Below are 18086 nucleotides of genomic sequence, written 5' to 3'. Positions count from 1 at the left end.
AAAAAATAAAACATTGTATTATCTTACTAGTATGATTTTTAATAAAATTACTAATGATAGCGTTTACGTAAATGTTATTATCTTTTGGCTTAAGTATAGCACAAGCTAAAACAATTATAGAGAGATGTAAATTCAATTGATTACAATATGTTTACTTTTGTTTGCCTTTGTCTTGATCTAGTTCAACTTCAATTAAAAAATGTAACAGAAACTATAATGCCAATACATGGACATTTTCTTAAAATAATTATATTATACGTCAACTGGCTTTTACCTGCGGTGCACCCCCGTAATGAAATCACTGAATTACATCGAAATGGTAGAAATATAGCCTATAGCCATCCTCGATCAATGGGCTATAAAAAGATTTATTTTTCATATTTGAAAAATCTTTTTATTTTATTTATGTGTTCAAATAACTAACTCTTCAACTATATAATATTAATATAGATATGTTTTTCTTAAGGTTAGCTAAAGAAAAAACATCTAACGGATAATTAACGTTAATGACAACCCCCTTACGGTATATCTCTATCAACATAAATTATATAATCTTTCTTCTAATTAAAGTGAAAGACTAAATGAGAAGTTTTCAAAGTTCCCCCATTATTAGAAGGCTCAGGCTCAGGTGCTCGCTTGCTGCTCCAATTACCACCAAAAACCATCGCCTTGATATGCGAGAGACGTACGACTGGCGTGTGCTAGCTACGCGCTGAACACACCGGGAGAATTTGTATCGAGTGCTTTCTTTATTATTATTTTTTGTTATTTTTGAAGGGTATTTGGTTGTTGGGAGTATTAATGAGTATTAGAGCTCGAATAGATGCGTAAAGTACGCGTTGTTATAGCAACGTGTGTGTCACTTATAGGAAAAATATATATTGTCAAAAATATGGTAATATGGGTTATATATATTCTCCGCTTTCCGCCCGAATTCAAGACTTTGGTATGTTGAGTGGTGGAACTTAACGCCGCTCTTTATCTTACCATGGAACCCACAAATCGTTTTAAATCCAGGCCGAATGAGACACGATGGTCTCGTTAGATAGTTAAATTAGTAAAGATATTCCTTATATTCCTAAAAGCTTCCGCATAAATATAATCAAAATGTGTATAGGTAGAAATCCGTATCCACCCAACAACGAGTACGTTACGTCATGAAGTCATTTACAATAACCAGTATATATTATTGTATCAATAATTGCAAAAAAAAACATATATTTATATGAAAATTCCTTTTTTACACAAACAATGAAAAGCAAATTTAAAAAACAATTGAAATGACAATTGTTTTTGAATGATACCCAATTCTCGTTCCCTCTCACAAAAGGCAGGCGCTTGCCATTTTGATACCGTCACAAAGCTATTTTGACACGTGAGAGACGTGCGACATGCAGCCATGGCTCAAGTTAATGCAAAATATATTCGGGAAATGTTACTCTTTGAAATTATATTTTATCTGTATTTGGATATCCGGTTTTTAAAGGCTAGAGGTAGTAATAGTTTGGCTTTACTAATTTTATTATCACGTTAATTAAAATCTACTTTTTATGGTTAATTTTCGTTGGTTATTCGTTATACAGCCTGTAGGTACTTGGGGACCCTGAATGTTGTATCGGCTATGAACGCAAATCTCGTCTACTCTGCACCAATGCAAATAAGCCCTTAGTGTTATTTAATAAACTCTAAACATTTCAAAATGGTTAAGTTACCAGAGCAAAGACATGAAAATAATTAATTTTAAAAAATAATCTTCTGTCGAATGATGACCGAACGTCAACCGTCGCGTTAACAGTCAAACGCGGTGCCACTGTGGTACGACAGCCTCTAAAGTATAAGAAAATGAAAAGTACAAAATAATTATTTAAATATTATATTCTGATCCTGGTTAAAAATATTTCCTTTCCTTTCCTATTTCCCTTCCTTTTCCTATAATTCTATCATTCTATCTTTGCCTCCAGATTCACAATCTTCAATCTAAAATATAACCTTTTACATTATAAACCAATCTTCCACCTCAGACAAACAACCGCCAAATTTCCATAATACTAAAATACTAAAATTTCCAATCAAAATACGAGTATTCCTAATAGCGCAGGTGTGCATCCACCCTGTCCTAGTTATCGCTGCCAAATCCATAGCGTTAATATGCAGACAGCGTTTGTGTGGCGCGTGACGTTAGCTACGTTGATCTACGAACTTTAAACATGGGTTTTGGGTTTTGGTATTCTAACTTTTGAATTTGTGCTCTGTTTCTGAATTCGTATTCGTATTTGTTTTACGTAATATGTAGAGTTATTTCTAGCATTTTCAACCTTTGTTTTCGTTTTCATTATAAGAATGTTACTTCCAAGTTTTTCTTTTGTTGAATTGTTAATGTTATATTTCGTTTATTTGGAGTTTGATAAGTAGGTTAATAGATCCACACTGTATCCTGCCCGTAGCAGGATAGAGAGAGGGAATCTAGGAAACATAATAGTGTTAAGAAACCCCATTTCCATTCGTTGTCGATTTTCCGCCAAATTCTGGAATCATTGCGGGTTGAGTATCGGAAATAACTACGACTTTTTAATAAATCTATATAACCTAATCTATCTTCATAAAATACTTCCGCTACTGAGAGACAATGTACATACTAACGCTAGGGAGTGTAGCAGAAATGAGATTTTCCAATTTACATCCTAAAATTCAAGTATATGACTGACTTCAGGCAATTGCAATATATTATACAGGTTTCATACATAATTATATTAGTTTAGTCTTTTGCATCATTAGAGTCAGCCGTTGATTTGCAAAAGGTATCGTTAGCATTTCACAGGATGGACCGAAAGCATTTAGCTTTTAAAGTACAAAATTTAAACGGATCATATTCTCGAGCATCATTAGAGCGGTCTAAAAGATACCTGCATTTGCACATTGGATGTCTTATAAAAAGTACACTTCGGTTGCAACTAAGCTACGTAAGACTTTTTGTTTGTTTCTTCTTAGTGAGTTTGTCATTTATAATTTTGTTTTACGGTTGCTGTTAATTGTCTGGCTCTTCAAAAGTGGTGTTGGATTTGACTTGGGAAATTGTTTATTTTATGTTAAAATAAATTATAAGCAAAAAATCATTTTTAGAAAAAGCTTTTATTTAAACGCTTTAAAAAGGAGAAAATAAAATTTGTCTTTTAAATTTTAACTATCAACTCATAACCTCATTGTACACAATTTATATGATCATAAAAGCTTGTCGCGCGATTTACTTGTGTAACTAAACTAGTGCTAATTTAATTATGTAAAATCTGCTAAGTTTCAATTTTTAAAGTTTCAATTTAATTAAATATTGATTAACGCGACAAGCTGACAGAGATACGGCAGCGAATGTTGGCCAGCACTATCTCGGCACACTCAGGAGCTTCACGACACGGAAATGAAGATGCTGAGGTGGATGTGCGGCGTAACGCGGTCTGACCGCATACGCAACACATTCGTTCGAGGTAGTCATGGGGCCGTGACGTTGCGGATAAGCTCCAAGAGCGCCGCTTGAGATGGTTTGGCCACGTTACGCGCCGGTCTAAGAACTAAGTCGGATGCAAGTGCCTTGCTATATCAGTTCCTGGAGTGAGACCTCCTGGACGCCCAAGGAAGCGCTGGTTGGATGTCGTGATGCCGGATATGAGAGCCAATGGTCTAACCACCGAGGACGCTAAAGACCGCGCAAAGTGGAGTAGGTTGAGTAGGAAGGCAGATCCTGGCAATAGCCGGGATTAATGCCAGGAGGAAGAAGGTTTCTCACACTAGATGTCATATTATTTTTCTAATTATTCTCGGCACGCCCTTTCATTTGATACCCGTATTGTAGATGTGCATAAATAATAACTATTCCGCCATATTGGATTTAGAAAAACGTCACATTTTTCGAGTTACTCTCAACGAGCCCTTTCAATAGATAATCATATTGTAAAAGTAGACTAAAATTACCTATTCGGCTATCTTGGATGGTCCGCCATATTGGATTTAGAATGACGTTAGATTATTTTTCGAGTTGCGCTCAATGAGCCCTTTCATTTGATATCCATATTGCAGAATTGCAAAAATAAAAACTATTCGTTCATCTTGGATGGTCCCCCATATTAGATTTAGAATGACGTCACATTATTTCTCAAGTTGCTCTTAAGAAGCCCTTTCATTTGATACCCATATTATAGAAGTGCATTAAATATAACTATTCCGCCATCTTGGATGGTCCGCCTTATTAGATTTAGAATGACGTCACATCATTTTTCAAGTTGCTCTTAAGAAGCCCTTTCATATGATACCCGTAATATATAAGTGCATCAAAAATAACTATTCTGTTACTTTGGATGGTTCGCCATATTGGATTTAGAATGACGTTACACTATTTTTCCAGTTACTCTCAACAAGCCCTTTCATTTGATACTCATATTATAGAAGTTCATGAAATATTTATGTAAAAGTAGACTAAAATTACCTATTCCGCCATCCTGGATGGTCCGCCATATTGAATTTAGAATGAAGTCACAAACCTTATCGTGCATTGTCATCCAAACCAATCGTGTATACAAAATTTCAGCTCAATCGTACGAACATACCTTTCATTATAGGAAAGCACAAAAAACTTGAATCGTGTCGATTCTATTGGATTTTAAGTGATGTCACATTATTTTTCTAATAGTTCTCGGCAAGATCTTTCATTTGATACCCATATTGCAGAAGTGCATAAATAATAACTATTTCGCCATCTTAGATGTTCCGCCATATTGGATTTAGTATAACGTCACATTATTTTTAGAGTTGCGGTCAACGACCCATTTCATTTAATATCTATATTGTAGAAGTAGACCAAATAGATACTCGGCTATCTTCGATATCCTCCTTATGGGATTTAGAGTGACATCACATTATTTTTCGAGTTGCTCTCAACGAGTTCTTTCATTTGATACCCATATTGTAGAAGTACATTAAAAATAACAATTCCGCCATCTTGCATAGTCCGCCATATTAGATTTAGAATGACGTCACATATTTTATCGTGCATTGTCATCCAAAGTAAACGTGTATACAAAATTTCAGATCAATCGGTTGACGATATCTACTTCAAAATTGAGCTCTAAGATTTCACCCGAACCCACATACATACATTGCAAGTTAAATAAAAGCTTTTAAAAATAAGTAGTATTTAGTTCTGTTTACATTATTTCATTGCTTTTTGTTTTTGTTGAGTTTTTCAGGCATTGCGTGTTGAACAGCGGAACTAAACCTCAGCTGCACCTCGCTACCAGAGCGAGAAAATGAAAATATAAAATTTATCACTTCCCCGAGTGGGAATCGAACCTATAACCGTCGTGTTTACAGTCACGCGCTTGTGCCCCGAAAATATATTTTCAGCGTATCATATTGTTATAAGTCAAAAGAAAGCTAAGATAAAATGATTCTCATTTTTTCTGCCAGACTATAATTTATTACGATAATATTGAAGTAACTGTTGTAATTAATTGGTGTGGCCAGAGGGAGAGGCAGTTTGAGGTCAAGTTGTGTAATTTTTTTCAAAAGATGTCTTGTTAAAATATTATTGGAGAGCTTCATTAATGTAAAAAAAATTGTAAAAATTATATTATAATTTTGATTCAAAGTAGATTTTTATCTATATATTTTTTAAGATCACGAGTGTCGCTATACAGCCTCGATGGTACTGGTCTGGTACAGACGAAACTTTTTAAGTTAGTATAGTGCAGTGTTAGTGTAAAATAGTGACAATTATATGTTATAAAACATACTAACTACTGCGACCACTGACAAAAGGCGGACCGAGATCGTTCACATGAGGGTTCTCTACAACCCGTAAAATTCAATTTGGCCGTATCTCTGATTGTTGCGAAAAATCCCGTGACATCTTAATTTATATCATTGTCACTATATTTTACACGAAATTTGTCTTTGTCTTCGCCTTAAGCGACACTAAGATGTTGATAATGGCTGTATGTTTAAAAAATATAATATAATGAAAATTATATAAATAGATCTATGGTCCTTAGATAAAGTATCTGAAGTCAAAATTCACTAATGTTTATTGTTTTTAAACTACTAAGAAATGTAGTTTTAATGATATTTTCAATATTTCAAAAAATAGTTATTTATACATTCTTAAAACATATATATAATTGAAAATCCTTGTTATTAGTTTAAAACAGTAATAAAAAAAATCCAATTTTTCACTTTTGATACAAGAAGAATTTACAGTAGAATCTGAGTAGAATAGAATTTGAATACATTCATTTATATCGATGTAAATTAATTTGAAAACTAGCCAAGTCAGATATTACACATAAATAAAGTCTCCAAGTTGTAAGAAGAATGGGCATTTTCAGTTGTGATAAAATATTTTATATTGTTAAAAATAAATTTCAGGACTGACCATTGAACTTGGCATACATTTACATCTCACTTCTTTTATCGCTGAAAGGATACGTTTTATTACAAAACTTGGCTTTCATTTTACATTTATGTTTTTGATGGGATATCATTACTTTTTGTTCAGAAATTATAAGTAGGAAGATTACAAGTACTTTTCCTATAGGAAGCTACTACGGCAAGAAACTCAAGAGTTGCTCTTTTTAAAACATAGTTTAGAGTAAGCGCTTCATAGGACATTTCTCTTCGCCGAATAAACCAAGTAGGACACCATTGTGATAATACACTTCTATCTTAATATTGTACAAATCTACTGCAGCCTTTATTTCGGAAGTAGCTCCGTACGTAGTTAAACAAAACATGTCTTCTTTAGAAGAGTAAGGATTCCCGTTTCGAGCGCTAGTGTAGATACTTAAATCATTCCAGTTACGCCATACGTACTCTAATATAGTCTCGCGCAATTTATTAGTTTGTTGTATATCAATACGCTCAAACAAAGAATATGCAATAGCATGGAAGAGACAGCTCCCATCGGGAGGCATTGGAACAATTCGGTGTAAGTTCTTGTTTCAACCACAAGCAATTCTATTGAACGACTCATTGTTCAACATGTCTTGGAAAAAATATAAACAATAAGTTTATTAAGTGCTGACGGTACCAATCTGAATTGATATGATCCCAAGGTCGACTTCGTTCTCTGCCGTTTTCACAAGTGTTCCTAAAACCAGTAAAATCATGAAACCCAGGCCAAAAAAACCATTAAAATATGAGCGCCTTCGTACAATAAAATATATCTAATATAATTAGGTATTTACTTTTTTATTATGGTCAATAATATTATGTTTTATTACTCTTAAGACGATATTTAATTAGGGGAATTGTGCTTAAGATGACATACTTTTTGTTTGAAGACAAATATTTCAAATAAATAAAGTCATCTGAGAACAGCATATTGCGTATTATTATATATTTCATAATCAACGAAATTATTTTAGTTTCAGAACAATCATCTTTCAAACATCATAAAAACAAACAAAAATCGCACTTAGGTCGACCAGTGTAAGACGACATATCTACAGGGTAAAATGACATACTTTTTTTTTTTTTAATATGCCACTTAGTATGTGGCATAAAAACGCCATCATTATATGTCGAGCATAGTTCACAAATAAATAGTTTCTTCTTTGCTGAGGGGCTTTTAAACAGTATTAACGCCAGATTCATACATGTTGCAAATTTTATGAGGTTGGATTCCGTTATCAGTCACTTCCTTTTCCAAAAGGGAAATAAACTTCGTCACCTGCGGCTATTGAATGCCTTTGCTCTAGCAGCCTTATCCATGTCTTCTTGTGACCAATATATATTCGTTTGTAATTGCCAGGCATTTTGTACGTAAAGCAAAAAAATATATCGATTCTATTTATAAGGGTAAGATAGTATGCCATCTTATACTCACGTTTTGTATGTCATCTTACCCAATAGATATATGAATTAAATTTTAACCGTTGTGACAAAAGTTTATAGGTTAGGATGCGCTTTTAGCGTTAGTTGTGTCATATAATAATCCTATTTTACATTTATAATAAGTTCAAATAGAAAATCTTTATCTTACATATCTTTTCACCATCAAGCAAAAGCGAAAGAAAAATTTGTTGCAATTGAAAAAAACGAAAACATGAATTATTTGCCCATCTGCATTCATTTGCACCCATACTGAATTTAAGCACTAGCTGCATCTACAGACACTCTCTAAAACGTCACAAGATCGCACTTAGCGCTAATAGTTTCATCAATATTGGTAGTGTGTCATCTTATCATAGTGTGCCATCTTGAGCACAATTCCCCTATATATGAAAATTTATTATATTTATCTATGAATCTCGACTATAGTTTTTATTTTGTTGATTAAATGACAGTTGTCAGATTAGAAAGTAATTAATGTATGCTGGGTTTAGAAATCTGAAATAATAATTATTATTTTTTTCTAATTTTATTATTTTGTTGGAATAACTCAACACGCAATGCCTCCAGAGTTCGATGGAAAGAGGGGAACTGAGTGTCTTAACACTAGGTTCCCTCTGTCTACCCCGCTATGTGTGGGATACATCGTAAAGCAGATTTATTTACTTTTTATTATTTTGTTTAAGTAATTTTTAATTTTCTCTTTTTTTCTCTTATTTTTTTTATTAACAATTACTTAAATTTTTACTGTTAATAATTACTTTATAATTACTTCTGTTAAGATAGCTGGTATGCTGCATATATCAAATTAAAAATCAAACCAGCTTCACGCTGTATCCCGCACACAGCAGAGTAGACAGAGAGAATCTAGTGTTAAGACACTCAGTAACTCCACTTTCCATCGAATTCTGGAGGCATTGCGTGTTGAGTGGCGGAACTCTACGCCGCGCTTTGCCTTGGTGGAAATATAATTTTAAATAAATATTTCAATTCCTCGAGTGGGAATCGAACTCACAACCAGTCCGTTATACAGACACACTTTGTGCCCCGGTGCCACGACTGGCCTTACAGATAATATACTATCGTATATTATTATTAAATTTTATATATATTTCTATCAATATATATATATTTTTTATATTTATTTTTTAGTGTATTTTTTTTCTGTCTTAGGGTTCTGTACCTCGAAAGCAATAAAACAGAACCCTTATAGGATCTTATATAGGACTTAGTACTTAAATATTGTAATAATAATTTAATATCAAATACGTTAATCGACTGTGCAAATACTCTTAGTATAAAAGTACTAAACCATATGTTTAAATTATAATAAATAATAATGAAGGATGTTAATCCATTTATTATTTACATATATAAAAGGACTTGTCCTCGCTGACTGAGGTAAGACGCACTCACAGCCGTAACCGCTGATGGTAGAAACGTAAAGTTTGGACAGACGTTTACTTTCGTAATCTGGACATCCACTAAGAAGGGATTTTGAAAAATTTTTACTCTAAAGGGGTGAAATAGGGGTTGAAAGTTTGTATGGATTTTTTTTTTAAATCGGCACCGATTTTTATAAAATTTGAAATTTAGATTTTTAAAAGTATTTAATTGAATACGTGTTTCATAGTTTTCTAGAATTCTCCCGCTAAGGGTGCAAATAAGGGGTTGAAAGTTTGTATGGAAAAATCTTTAAACCGCCACCGATTTTAATAAACTTTTTAAGTTTAGACTCTTAAAAATATTTAATTGAACACATGTTTCATGGGTTATTAGAATTCACCTCTAAATACGCAAGCGAAGCTGCGCGCGTCCGCTAGGAATAAATAATAATGAAGGATGTTAATCCATTTATTATATTTTTATATTTTTACGTGAAGCCCTTGAAGTCCACATGATGACAGGCTTTCTCAGGACATAAATTAGAGTCATTTTCAGCTACAAATGGAGACATATCTTATCTTAAAATATACTTGAAAGCATCATGTTGTTGTAGATGGCTTACGTAAGTAATAGTGAAGTTAGTCTACAAAACAAATAAAATATTTACTAACGTGTGACATAAATAAAAGCAACAATATATAAATAATGCATTGCTCTTATATTATGCCAGGCGCTACACTATAAGTAAATGTTCCTAATTGAATCTATTTATTGAAAAATTATATATAAGAAAATGTTAAAAAAATACTAGTTTCGGATTTTTTCCTTTACATACACCCAATTACTTAACCGGATGCTAAATTTCACCATTCCAGGTCATCTGGAACTTGGTTAACATTAAGGTCTATAGGTCAGTCACCCCCCTAAAAATTTACGATTTTTGGACGTCATTATCTAAATAACTGTTTGAGCTGTGTTTATGAAATTTAATGCACGTATACAGGTAGGGGGTCTAAATATTTGAGCCAAATATGATAGGTTTAGGTGGAATAGTTTTTGAGTTACGAATAGGTAAAAAGTGGCTTCAAATGGTTCGTGTAAAATAACACACGGTGCTGCTCGCCAGTTCTGTTCGTAAAAAAACTTGGCCACGCGCTCCGCGCGTTTTAAATCATAAACGTGCGGAACGTAAAACGTAATCGCTATAGGGATGATTCTTAAGATAATGGTTCTTAGTATCTATTTACCTTTTTATTTTTCTTATATAAAAAGGTCAAAACCATCATGGGGAAGTAGTGGAGTAACTCTAAACGCAGGTTGCAGGTTCAATTCGCACTCGGGAAAATGAATTAACAGGAAATTAAATAATGTTTTTTGTATAAATTATATTTCTTCGCTCTCGTGTGACAAGAAGCACCTCGCTGAATTCTAAGGTCTCAAAAATTCGATGAAAAATAAGGAGTGAAGTATTTTACACTCTTCATCTGATCTCAGCACCGCACTGTGCTACTTTCCGCCGAATTCTGGAGGCCCTGGATGTTGAGCGCAACACTATGCCGCGAATGAAAATAATAAATATTATATTTCCTTGAGTGGGAATCGAACCCGCAAGCTTCGATACTCCGCATTATTACATATTTATATTATTAAATATAAACACCTAGACTCACGTATAGTCAACTCGAAACATCTTACTTACCACGGTGTAACGTAACGATAGCGTTCATCCTTACAAATTTAATTTACCTTCCCCGCGATGAAATATGCAAATACCGTAGGCTTACGCGACATGTGGTACTCATTAGCTAATGTTTTCAAACTTTTACTTGGGATATGCTGGAAATTACGAAGGTGGTGTTGGGTTCAATTTGAATTTTTTTATACGGATTTATTAATTTAATATAATAAAATCCGTTGTTATTGTTAGTTATTTGGAAAAGTAATATTATTTCATGACATAGTAAAATAGAGGTAATTTTATAGATCTATTCAAAAAATAAGTATATCTTTTATATATAAATTTAATTTGTAATTCCAATTGAATTGTAACTTCAAAAACAAATTTCAAGTAAATTCCTTTTTCTTTCTTCAAATTAATATCATTATAGTTTTGATATCGTTAGTCTCAAATACCTTATTTTGTTAAGTTAACTTCCCATACTATTGTCGTTTATATTCTATTAGGAAGGCAGTCGTTAAACTTAAAGTTCCCTCAGAATTACTTGAAACTGTCTTAAGTAGTTGAAACCGCCATTATAAAAGAGACGCTTAGTATAATCACCCGCACGACCCGCGACGGTGCATGCGGATTATACTAAAACCCACGTATTTGTCTATCTTATCCACATATAAATACATATATATAGTTAACTTCAAAATAAGTTTAACTCTGTAATTTAATAAAGATAAATAAAACAATTCAATTAACAATAATTTTTAATTAAAAAAAAAAACAATTAGAAATTGCTATCAAGCAATAACTGAAAGTTCCCAAATCGGGTTTTTAAATTACGATTATCTTCAATCTGATAAGTACTACGAAAGTTTTTGGAGAGTTTATTGGATCTACTCATCACCTACTTGAAAATACGACCACGTATTACATAAAAGGAAAAAATAACAAAAAATACTTCTATATATTATAATGTCAAATATGTATATCCAAATATTAAGACGAAAACTAGTTAAATAATCACAAATTTCTCACATTTGTGAATTTTATAATATTAAATTCATAGACACATTTGTACTTTAGTGTTGCGTACAATGATACAAGTGATCTAACTAATCGATAATTATGAAAATAGGTCATACAGAACTATAATCATTCTTTAATGTCATTTTAATTATAAAAAACAGATATACAGAGACATTCGTGTCCCAGAAGCACAAGAATGTGACTCTAAATACAACAGGTTATGGGTTCGATTCCCACTCAAAGAAATCAATATTTAATATTTTCATTTCTTTATTCTGGTGACGGGACGAACCGCGACGTTAAGTTTAAGTACATAAAATGATTCAAGAATTTGATGAAAAATGAGGAACGGAAGTGTCACAATGAGAACGACTTAACATTTCAACACTAGGTTCCCTCCGCCTATCTTTCTTTGTGACGATTACAGAGTGAAGCTTAAAAAAATGAACATATCCACGTATAATTAGTAAGTAATGAGACTTAACTAAAAACAAATTTCACCTAAAAAACCACACAAAGCAAAATGAAACACCTAGTTAAATACTTCCCAAACGTCCAACATCACAGAATGCTAATTCGTAAATTTCGTCCCCAAATTGAAGGGTTCCCCTCTAACGAACTAACTGCGGACTATTCAATTGTGGCCCTCGTGAACGCGATCACACGCGTGATTACCCTTCATACTAATTGCGAGTTCGTGTAATAAGCTGAATGCGTTTAGGAGTTCTCTTCTTTGTTCTATTTCTCTCTTTTTGTCGCTTTTGGCGTGTGTTATTTGGATTGTAATTTTTTGTCTTTATTTGTGTAATGTTGCTTTTTGGTAGAATGTAGGGAATGGAGTGGTTTAACTGGGTTCCCTCTGTATACCTGCTATCAGCGGGAAACAGCGGGATGCTTTAAAAAAAATGTGTTATTCTTAGTATGTAGGTAACTACTGTACGTTACAGGAGAAGTTAAGAAAGTATAGATATAGACAAAATATAAAAAACTGCTTTTATTTCTTTACGTACTTTCTAATACTTTGAAATAATATTGTTAAATAACAATACCCCACAGTGGGTTTTTTTGTTATTTGCAATATTTTTTTATTAATTTTAAACATATTAAGATGTCGGATAAAGAGCGCTTATTTTTAAAGGACATGAGCTTATTGTATTTTGTTAGGTTTTGTACGATATACGATATTTTACATTATTGTTTTTCTAAATAACATATAGCCTTGGTCATCTCTTATCCAGATTGATTGTACTGCGACGTTAATTGTTTGAGGATGTTGTGGTCTCTAACGGACTGACTGCGGACATCTTAATGGTGACCCCAAATTAATATTATTATAAGCTTCGTTTAACATGTTTGTTAATTTTGCTTAAAATTTATATCTATTCTTTTAAATATAAGTGAAAAATCATAGTCCTTAAAAGATTTAAACTTTTATTATTGATATTTTTTTTGATACACAAAAAAACGCGTATTTAATATTTTCATTTTCTTCGTAGTTGAGTTCCGCCATATAACATGCAATGTCTCCACAATTCGGCGGAAAATAGCGAACGGAGAATCTTACCATTAGGTTCCCAGATTACCTCTGCCTGCTATGAGCGGGATAAAGTGTGAAGCTGAAAAAATCATTATTACATTTTGATTATTTATTTATTTATTATATTATTTAAGTTTTCCTTTTTATATATTATAATTTGCCAACCCACATTAAAAACAATACCGACATTACTCATCATACCATCATCAAAAATTTAATTTTCGTGATTGCATAATGCAATATTGATTTAATTAAAATGCTACGAACGGGAGTATCGTTGATTAAATCGTTAATAACAAGTAAAATATTTTATGTAGGTATAACTGTTATATTTATATATAACTTTTTAATAGGTAATTTGTTTTCATTAACAATTCTAGTTAAAAATTTAAACTATGATAAGCCAGTCGTAACGCAAAGGCACAAGCGTGCGACTGTAAAAGCGATAGGTTCGATCCCACTCGAAGAAATGAAATGTGTACTATTTTTATTTACTCGCTCTTGTAAGGAGGTAAAGCGCGGTATGAGTTCGGGTACTCAACACGCGATGCCTCCAAAATTCAGCGGAATGTCTTATCACTAAATTTCCAGCTTCCCTCTGCTTACTGCGGGATACTGCATGAAGCTAAAGAAAAATGATAATTTACTCTATTTATGTCTTACCCTCTGTACAAAAAAATCCACCATATAACAACTCTCGTCCAGTACAAAACACGGTGTTGAGTTCCGCCACTCAACACCTTGTGTCTCCTGAAAAAAAAACGGCGGTGCATAGGGAACGGAGTCTCGTTGCACTAGGCACTCTGCCTACACTGCTATATAAGTACGTGGTACGATTTAAACCTAAAAAAAAACAACACATTAACTATTCAACATTTATTTTATAATTTCGTCATGTACTATAATGTTTCCTACCTTCACCTACAAATCGACTTTTCCATACGAGCGTACCTCACGCGTGCGAAATACAGCTCTTATAAAATTCCGTAGCTCGTGAATTTTTTAATAGTGGAGCTTCCCTCGTATACCAGAGCCCAACGACCGTTTTGGGATCCACGTGATTTGCATCGGAACAGCTACCTGTCCCACATAAAAACGAATACCTTATATGGTACTCCTTCTGGATAATAAAAAATCATATATGAAGAATTTAAGAGAAATATAGTAGAAGTATTTTGAAGTTTAATATTCTTCATTTCGGTTGGTTGTTTTGTGGTAAGGGGAAGAAAATAGTCACTCATTCTGCCCTTTTCTCTTGATTTATTGATATTGACGTTTTTTTCTTATAATCATAGACAATAATAAACTAAACATGTTTTTCTTATTTACAGGTAAGCAGCACATATGAGACTCTTGTTCTTTCCACCTAATATTTGTAAGTATTAAAGAATAATAACTGTTTTGTTTAATAGAAACGAAATTATTAATATCACTTTTTTAATTTCAAATTGATACAATTATAATAACCCACTTCTGTGTATTTAGTTAAAGCCGTTTTAGCAGACGAGAGAAGTAGATCTATTTATATATAATCGGGCGTAGCCGCGTTCGGGTCCACTAGTTGTAGTGGACCCGAACGCGGCTACGCTGCTTGAACTATAGGAATATTTATTAAATATATTTATGAAATTATTTTCAGTTTTCAATAGAGAGACGTGTTAAGCAAGCTCATTTTGGGTGACGTTTTCTAACAACAAACTTTGCAAATCGTTGCTTAGCAACGGTCGCATAGCGACTGTTGTTATTAACATGGCGGAATAAATTGCATGTCAAATTAATAAGTATTTTAATATATTGGTATATATCGAAAATATTATAAATATGAGAAAAAAAGTATCCTATGTTCATCCCGAGACCCTCAAGTATCTCTATATGAGTATTTTATCACAATTAAATTAGCGGTTCGGCCCTAATTGCGTAAAATACAGACAGACAGACAGAGTTACTTTCGAATTTATTATATATATATATATATATATATATATATATATATATATATATATATATATATATATATATATGCCTGCCCCCCAAGTGCGAATCGAACTCAAAACAATCGTCGTTTACAGTCTGACGCCGTCCCATTGCGACATGGCAACAACTATATTATTTTCTCTCCATTTTATCATTATTTTAAATTCTGTAAAAACTTCAGAGAAAAGGGGTTGAATTATTATTACTCATAAATCATTACTTATGTAACCCCTTTTTACACAAAATTAAACATTGATATCAAATGGAAAGAAGACTAACGATTTCACAAATGTTTTTTCTTTTTTTTTGAGTTATTATGTGCCACAGACTTGTCGTCCGTCTTTCTTGTTCCTGCGTTTTGCTTATAGAAGTTTTGGTTTTCTTTTTTAAAGTGAACATCGATCGGTCTATAGTTTGAATATTCTGCGCACCTTGGTGTCAATATTCGGGTTGGCGGTTGCAAGCAATATTGGGTTGGTAAATCTAGTGTCGAGACACTCCGTTCCCTCCGTTATGCAATGTATAGAAATGAGGAGATCATAAATAATAAATCCTAGTTGAATCTAAAATCGCAATTTCTATATAAATTAACCTTGCAGATATCAATATCTAACTAGGACAAAGATATAATATGCTAAGTCAATTTGCGACTCATTCGTTCATTCATTGTCATCGTTGTAGCTTCTGTGTGATTTGAATTAAAAATACAAAAACAAGTGAATTTTAACTTAGTGCAGTGTTATTTTAAAATAATAAAAAAGTATTTGTTTTTCCAAGTGATGATAGTAATTAATTGTATTGTAAAATTTATAATCGAAATCCGAAGGAAACCCAAGTATATTTTTCTGTTTCCCCTGCGGCTTGTTTCCCCTGCGGCTTCTTAAAACCTCATCTTCAAATTATAATAACTAAAGGGAATAAACATTTTCTCGAACGCTTCGACCGAAATATTTAACTTTATAATTGCAGCAGTTCCTGAAACTCCCCAACTTCACTGTAAAAACGGAAAAAGTTGAATTATGTTGTTTCGTTTGCAAGTTTGAAATGTGTTCACAGATTAATGAAGTTTAGTAAATCGCTATTATTTATGAAAAAAAACTATATTTAATATTTTCATTTCTTCGGTCTTGTGTCGAGGCAAAGCGCAGCGTTGAGTCCCGCCACTCAACAGCAATTCCCTTAAAACTTGGCGAAAAGTGGAGAGCGAAGTGTCTGAACACTAGATTCTCACTGCCTACTCTGCTACATGCGGGATAAGCATAAAGCTAGAAACATTCTAATTTCATTTATTTTGTTTTTATTAATGTTTAAAATTATAAACAAACTCATGTTTTAATTTATAAAATTATACGAGTATATAACGAGTTTTCTCTAATAATAACTTTGAATTATATTATTTTAATTGTACAACACGAAGTTGTATGTTTATCTAAAATCTAAATATGAATATATATATTCTGACATTTGAGATATTATAGTCAAAATGGGTCTGTACGTTTTAACTAAGCCGAGTTAAAATATACGTGACTTTTGGGGTGTATTATTATTATAACATGGATGTTAAATTTAAACTTTAATATAACTGTTTTAATATACCTGTCTATATTATAAAACTAAAATGTTTGTATTATTGAACGCGCTAATCTCAGAAACTAGGTACTGGCTCTAATTGAAAAATGTTTTTGTCATTGTGTGTTAGGCTATATTATTAATCGTCTCGAAATGACTTATTTATTTTAACCATAGGGGGGTAACCCGTAGGTCAAAGCTAGTGCTCTATAAAAATGGACTTCCAATTTAATATTAAAGACTATTAATAATAAATAGTGAAGTGATTCAATGTTAAGAACAATGGTTCACAATAAAAATGATGACTGTCTATTGGCGCTGCTTGCGCTACTCTGTGACCAGAAAACTTTAAAAAGAAAAGGCACTGCGAAGGGTGAGTGAAGATACTTAATTAAAAAAAGTGTTTTTTTTATCTGACCCTATTTTTTCAAAGAATACGACGTGATTTTCTGTAGAAAGCCTTTTTTTTTATACGTAGCTGTAAAATATTATAAGTAACGACCCGTCAAGTAGAAATTGCCTCATTCATATTTAAGAATAATGTTATTTACTTAAATTTATGTAAATAACTTTTAGATACGATATTATGCATGTAGTTATTAGAATTATAATTTTTTTGTTTACATTTATTGTACAAACTTAATCGAGTTTGAAAATTCTTATAGTAGTTATATAATTTATTCAATAATGCTAAGGTGTTAAAATTGATCGAATGTTTAATATTTTTTTTACCTTCACGAAGCGAAGCGAAGTGGGGAACGGAGTGTCTTAACACTAGGTTCCCTCTGCCTACCCTGCTGGGTGCGGGATACATCGTGAAGCTTTGTTTGTATTGTATTTTTATTATACTTCTTATTATTATTTCGTTATAAATATCTCCTCCAAGCAAAGCATTTTTTAAATTCACATACTTTACAAAATTCGTTATTGTACTTATGTATTGACGAAACATTTCAACCCCTTAAATAACATATAATGAAATTCGTACCTGAAAACTCTTTGAGAAACCAATGAATGTTAGATAAGGGGGTGTCATTGTCGCTAGCT

At 32.5% G+C, this 18086-nt stretch overlaps 1 protein-coding gene across 6 annotated transcripts in view; it reads left to right on the top strand.

Annotated features, from left to right (window-relative positions):
• The window catches only part of aPKC (protein kinase C iota type), a 190343-nt gene that overhangs the window by 138114 nt on the left and 34143 nt on the right, over window positions 1–18086 (top strand). The window contains exon 1 of one of the 6 annotated variants that reach the window (XM_085185343.1): window positions 17307–17412. The exons of the other annotated variants lie outside the window; for them this stretch is intronic. Within the exon in view, the coding sequence (XP_085041469.1) occupies window positions 17310–17412 (103 nt within the window). The 5' untranslated portion in view covers window positions 17307–17309. Of the gene's footprint in view, window positions 1–17306; window positions 17413–18086 lie in introns of those variants that run through there. 6 annotated transcript variants of the gene reach the window in all.

This window comes from Heliconius melpomene, chromosome 5, assembly GCF_056956725.1.
Source record: "Heliconius melpomene rosina isolate 202511_hmr_F chromosome 5, ASM5695672v1, whole genome shotgun sequence".
Lineage (NCBI taxonomy): Eukaryota > Metazoa > Arthropoda > Insecta > Lepidoptera > Nymphalidae > Heliconius > Heliconius melpomene.
Note: the sequence above shows the minus strand (reverse complement) of the source record. Positions and strands in the feature narration are given on the sequence as shown.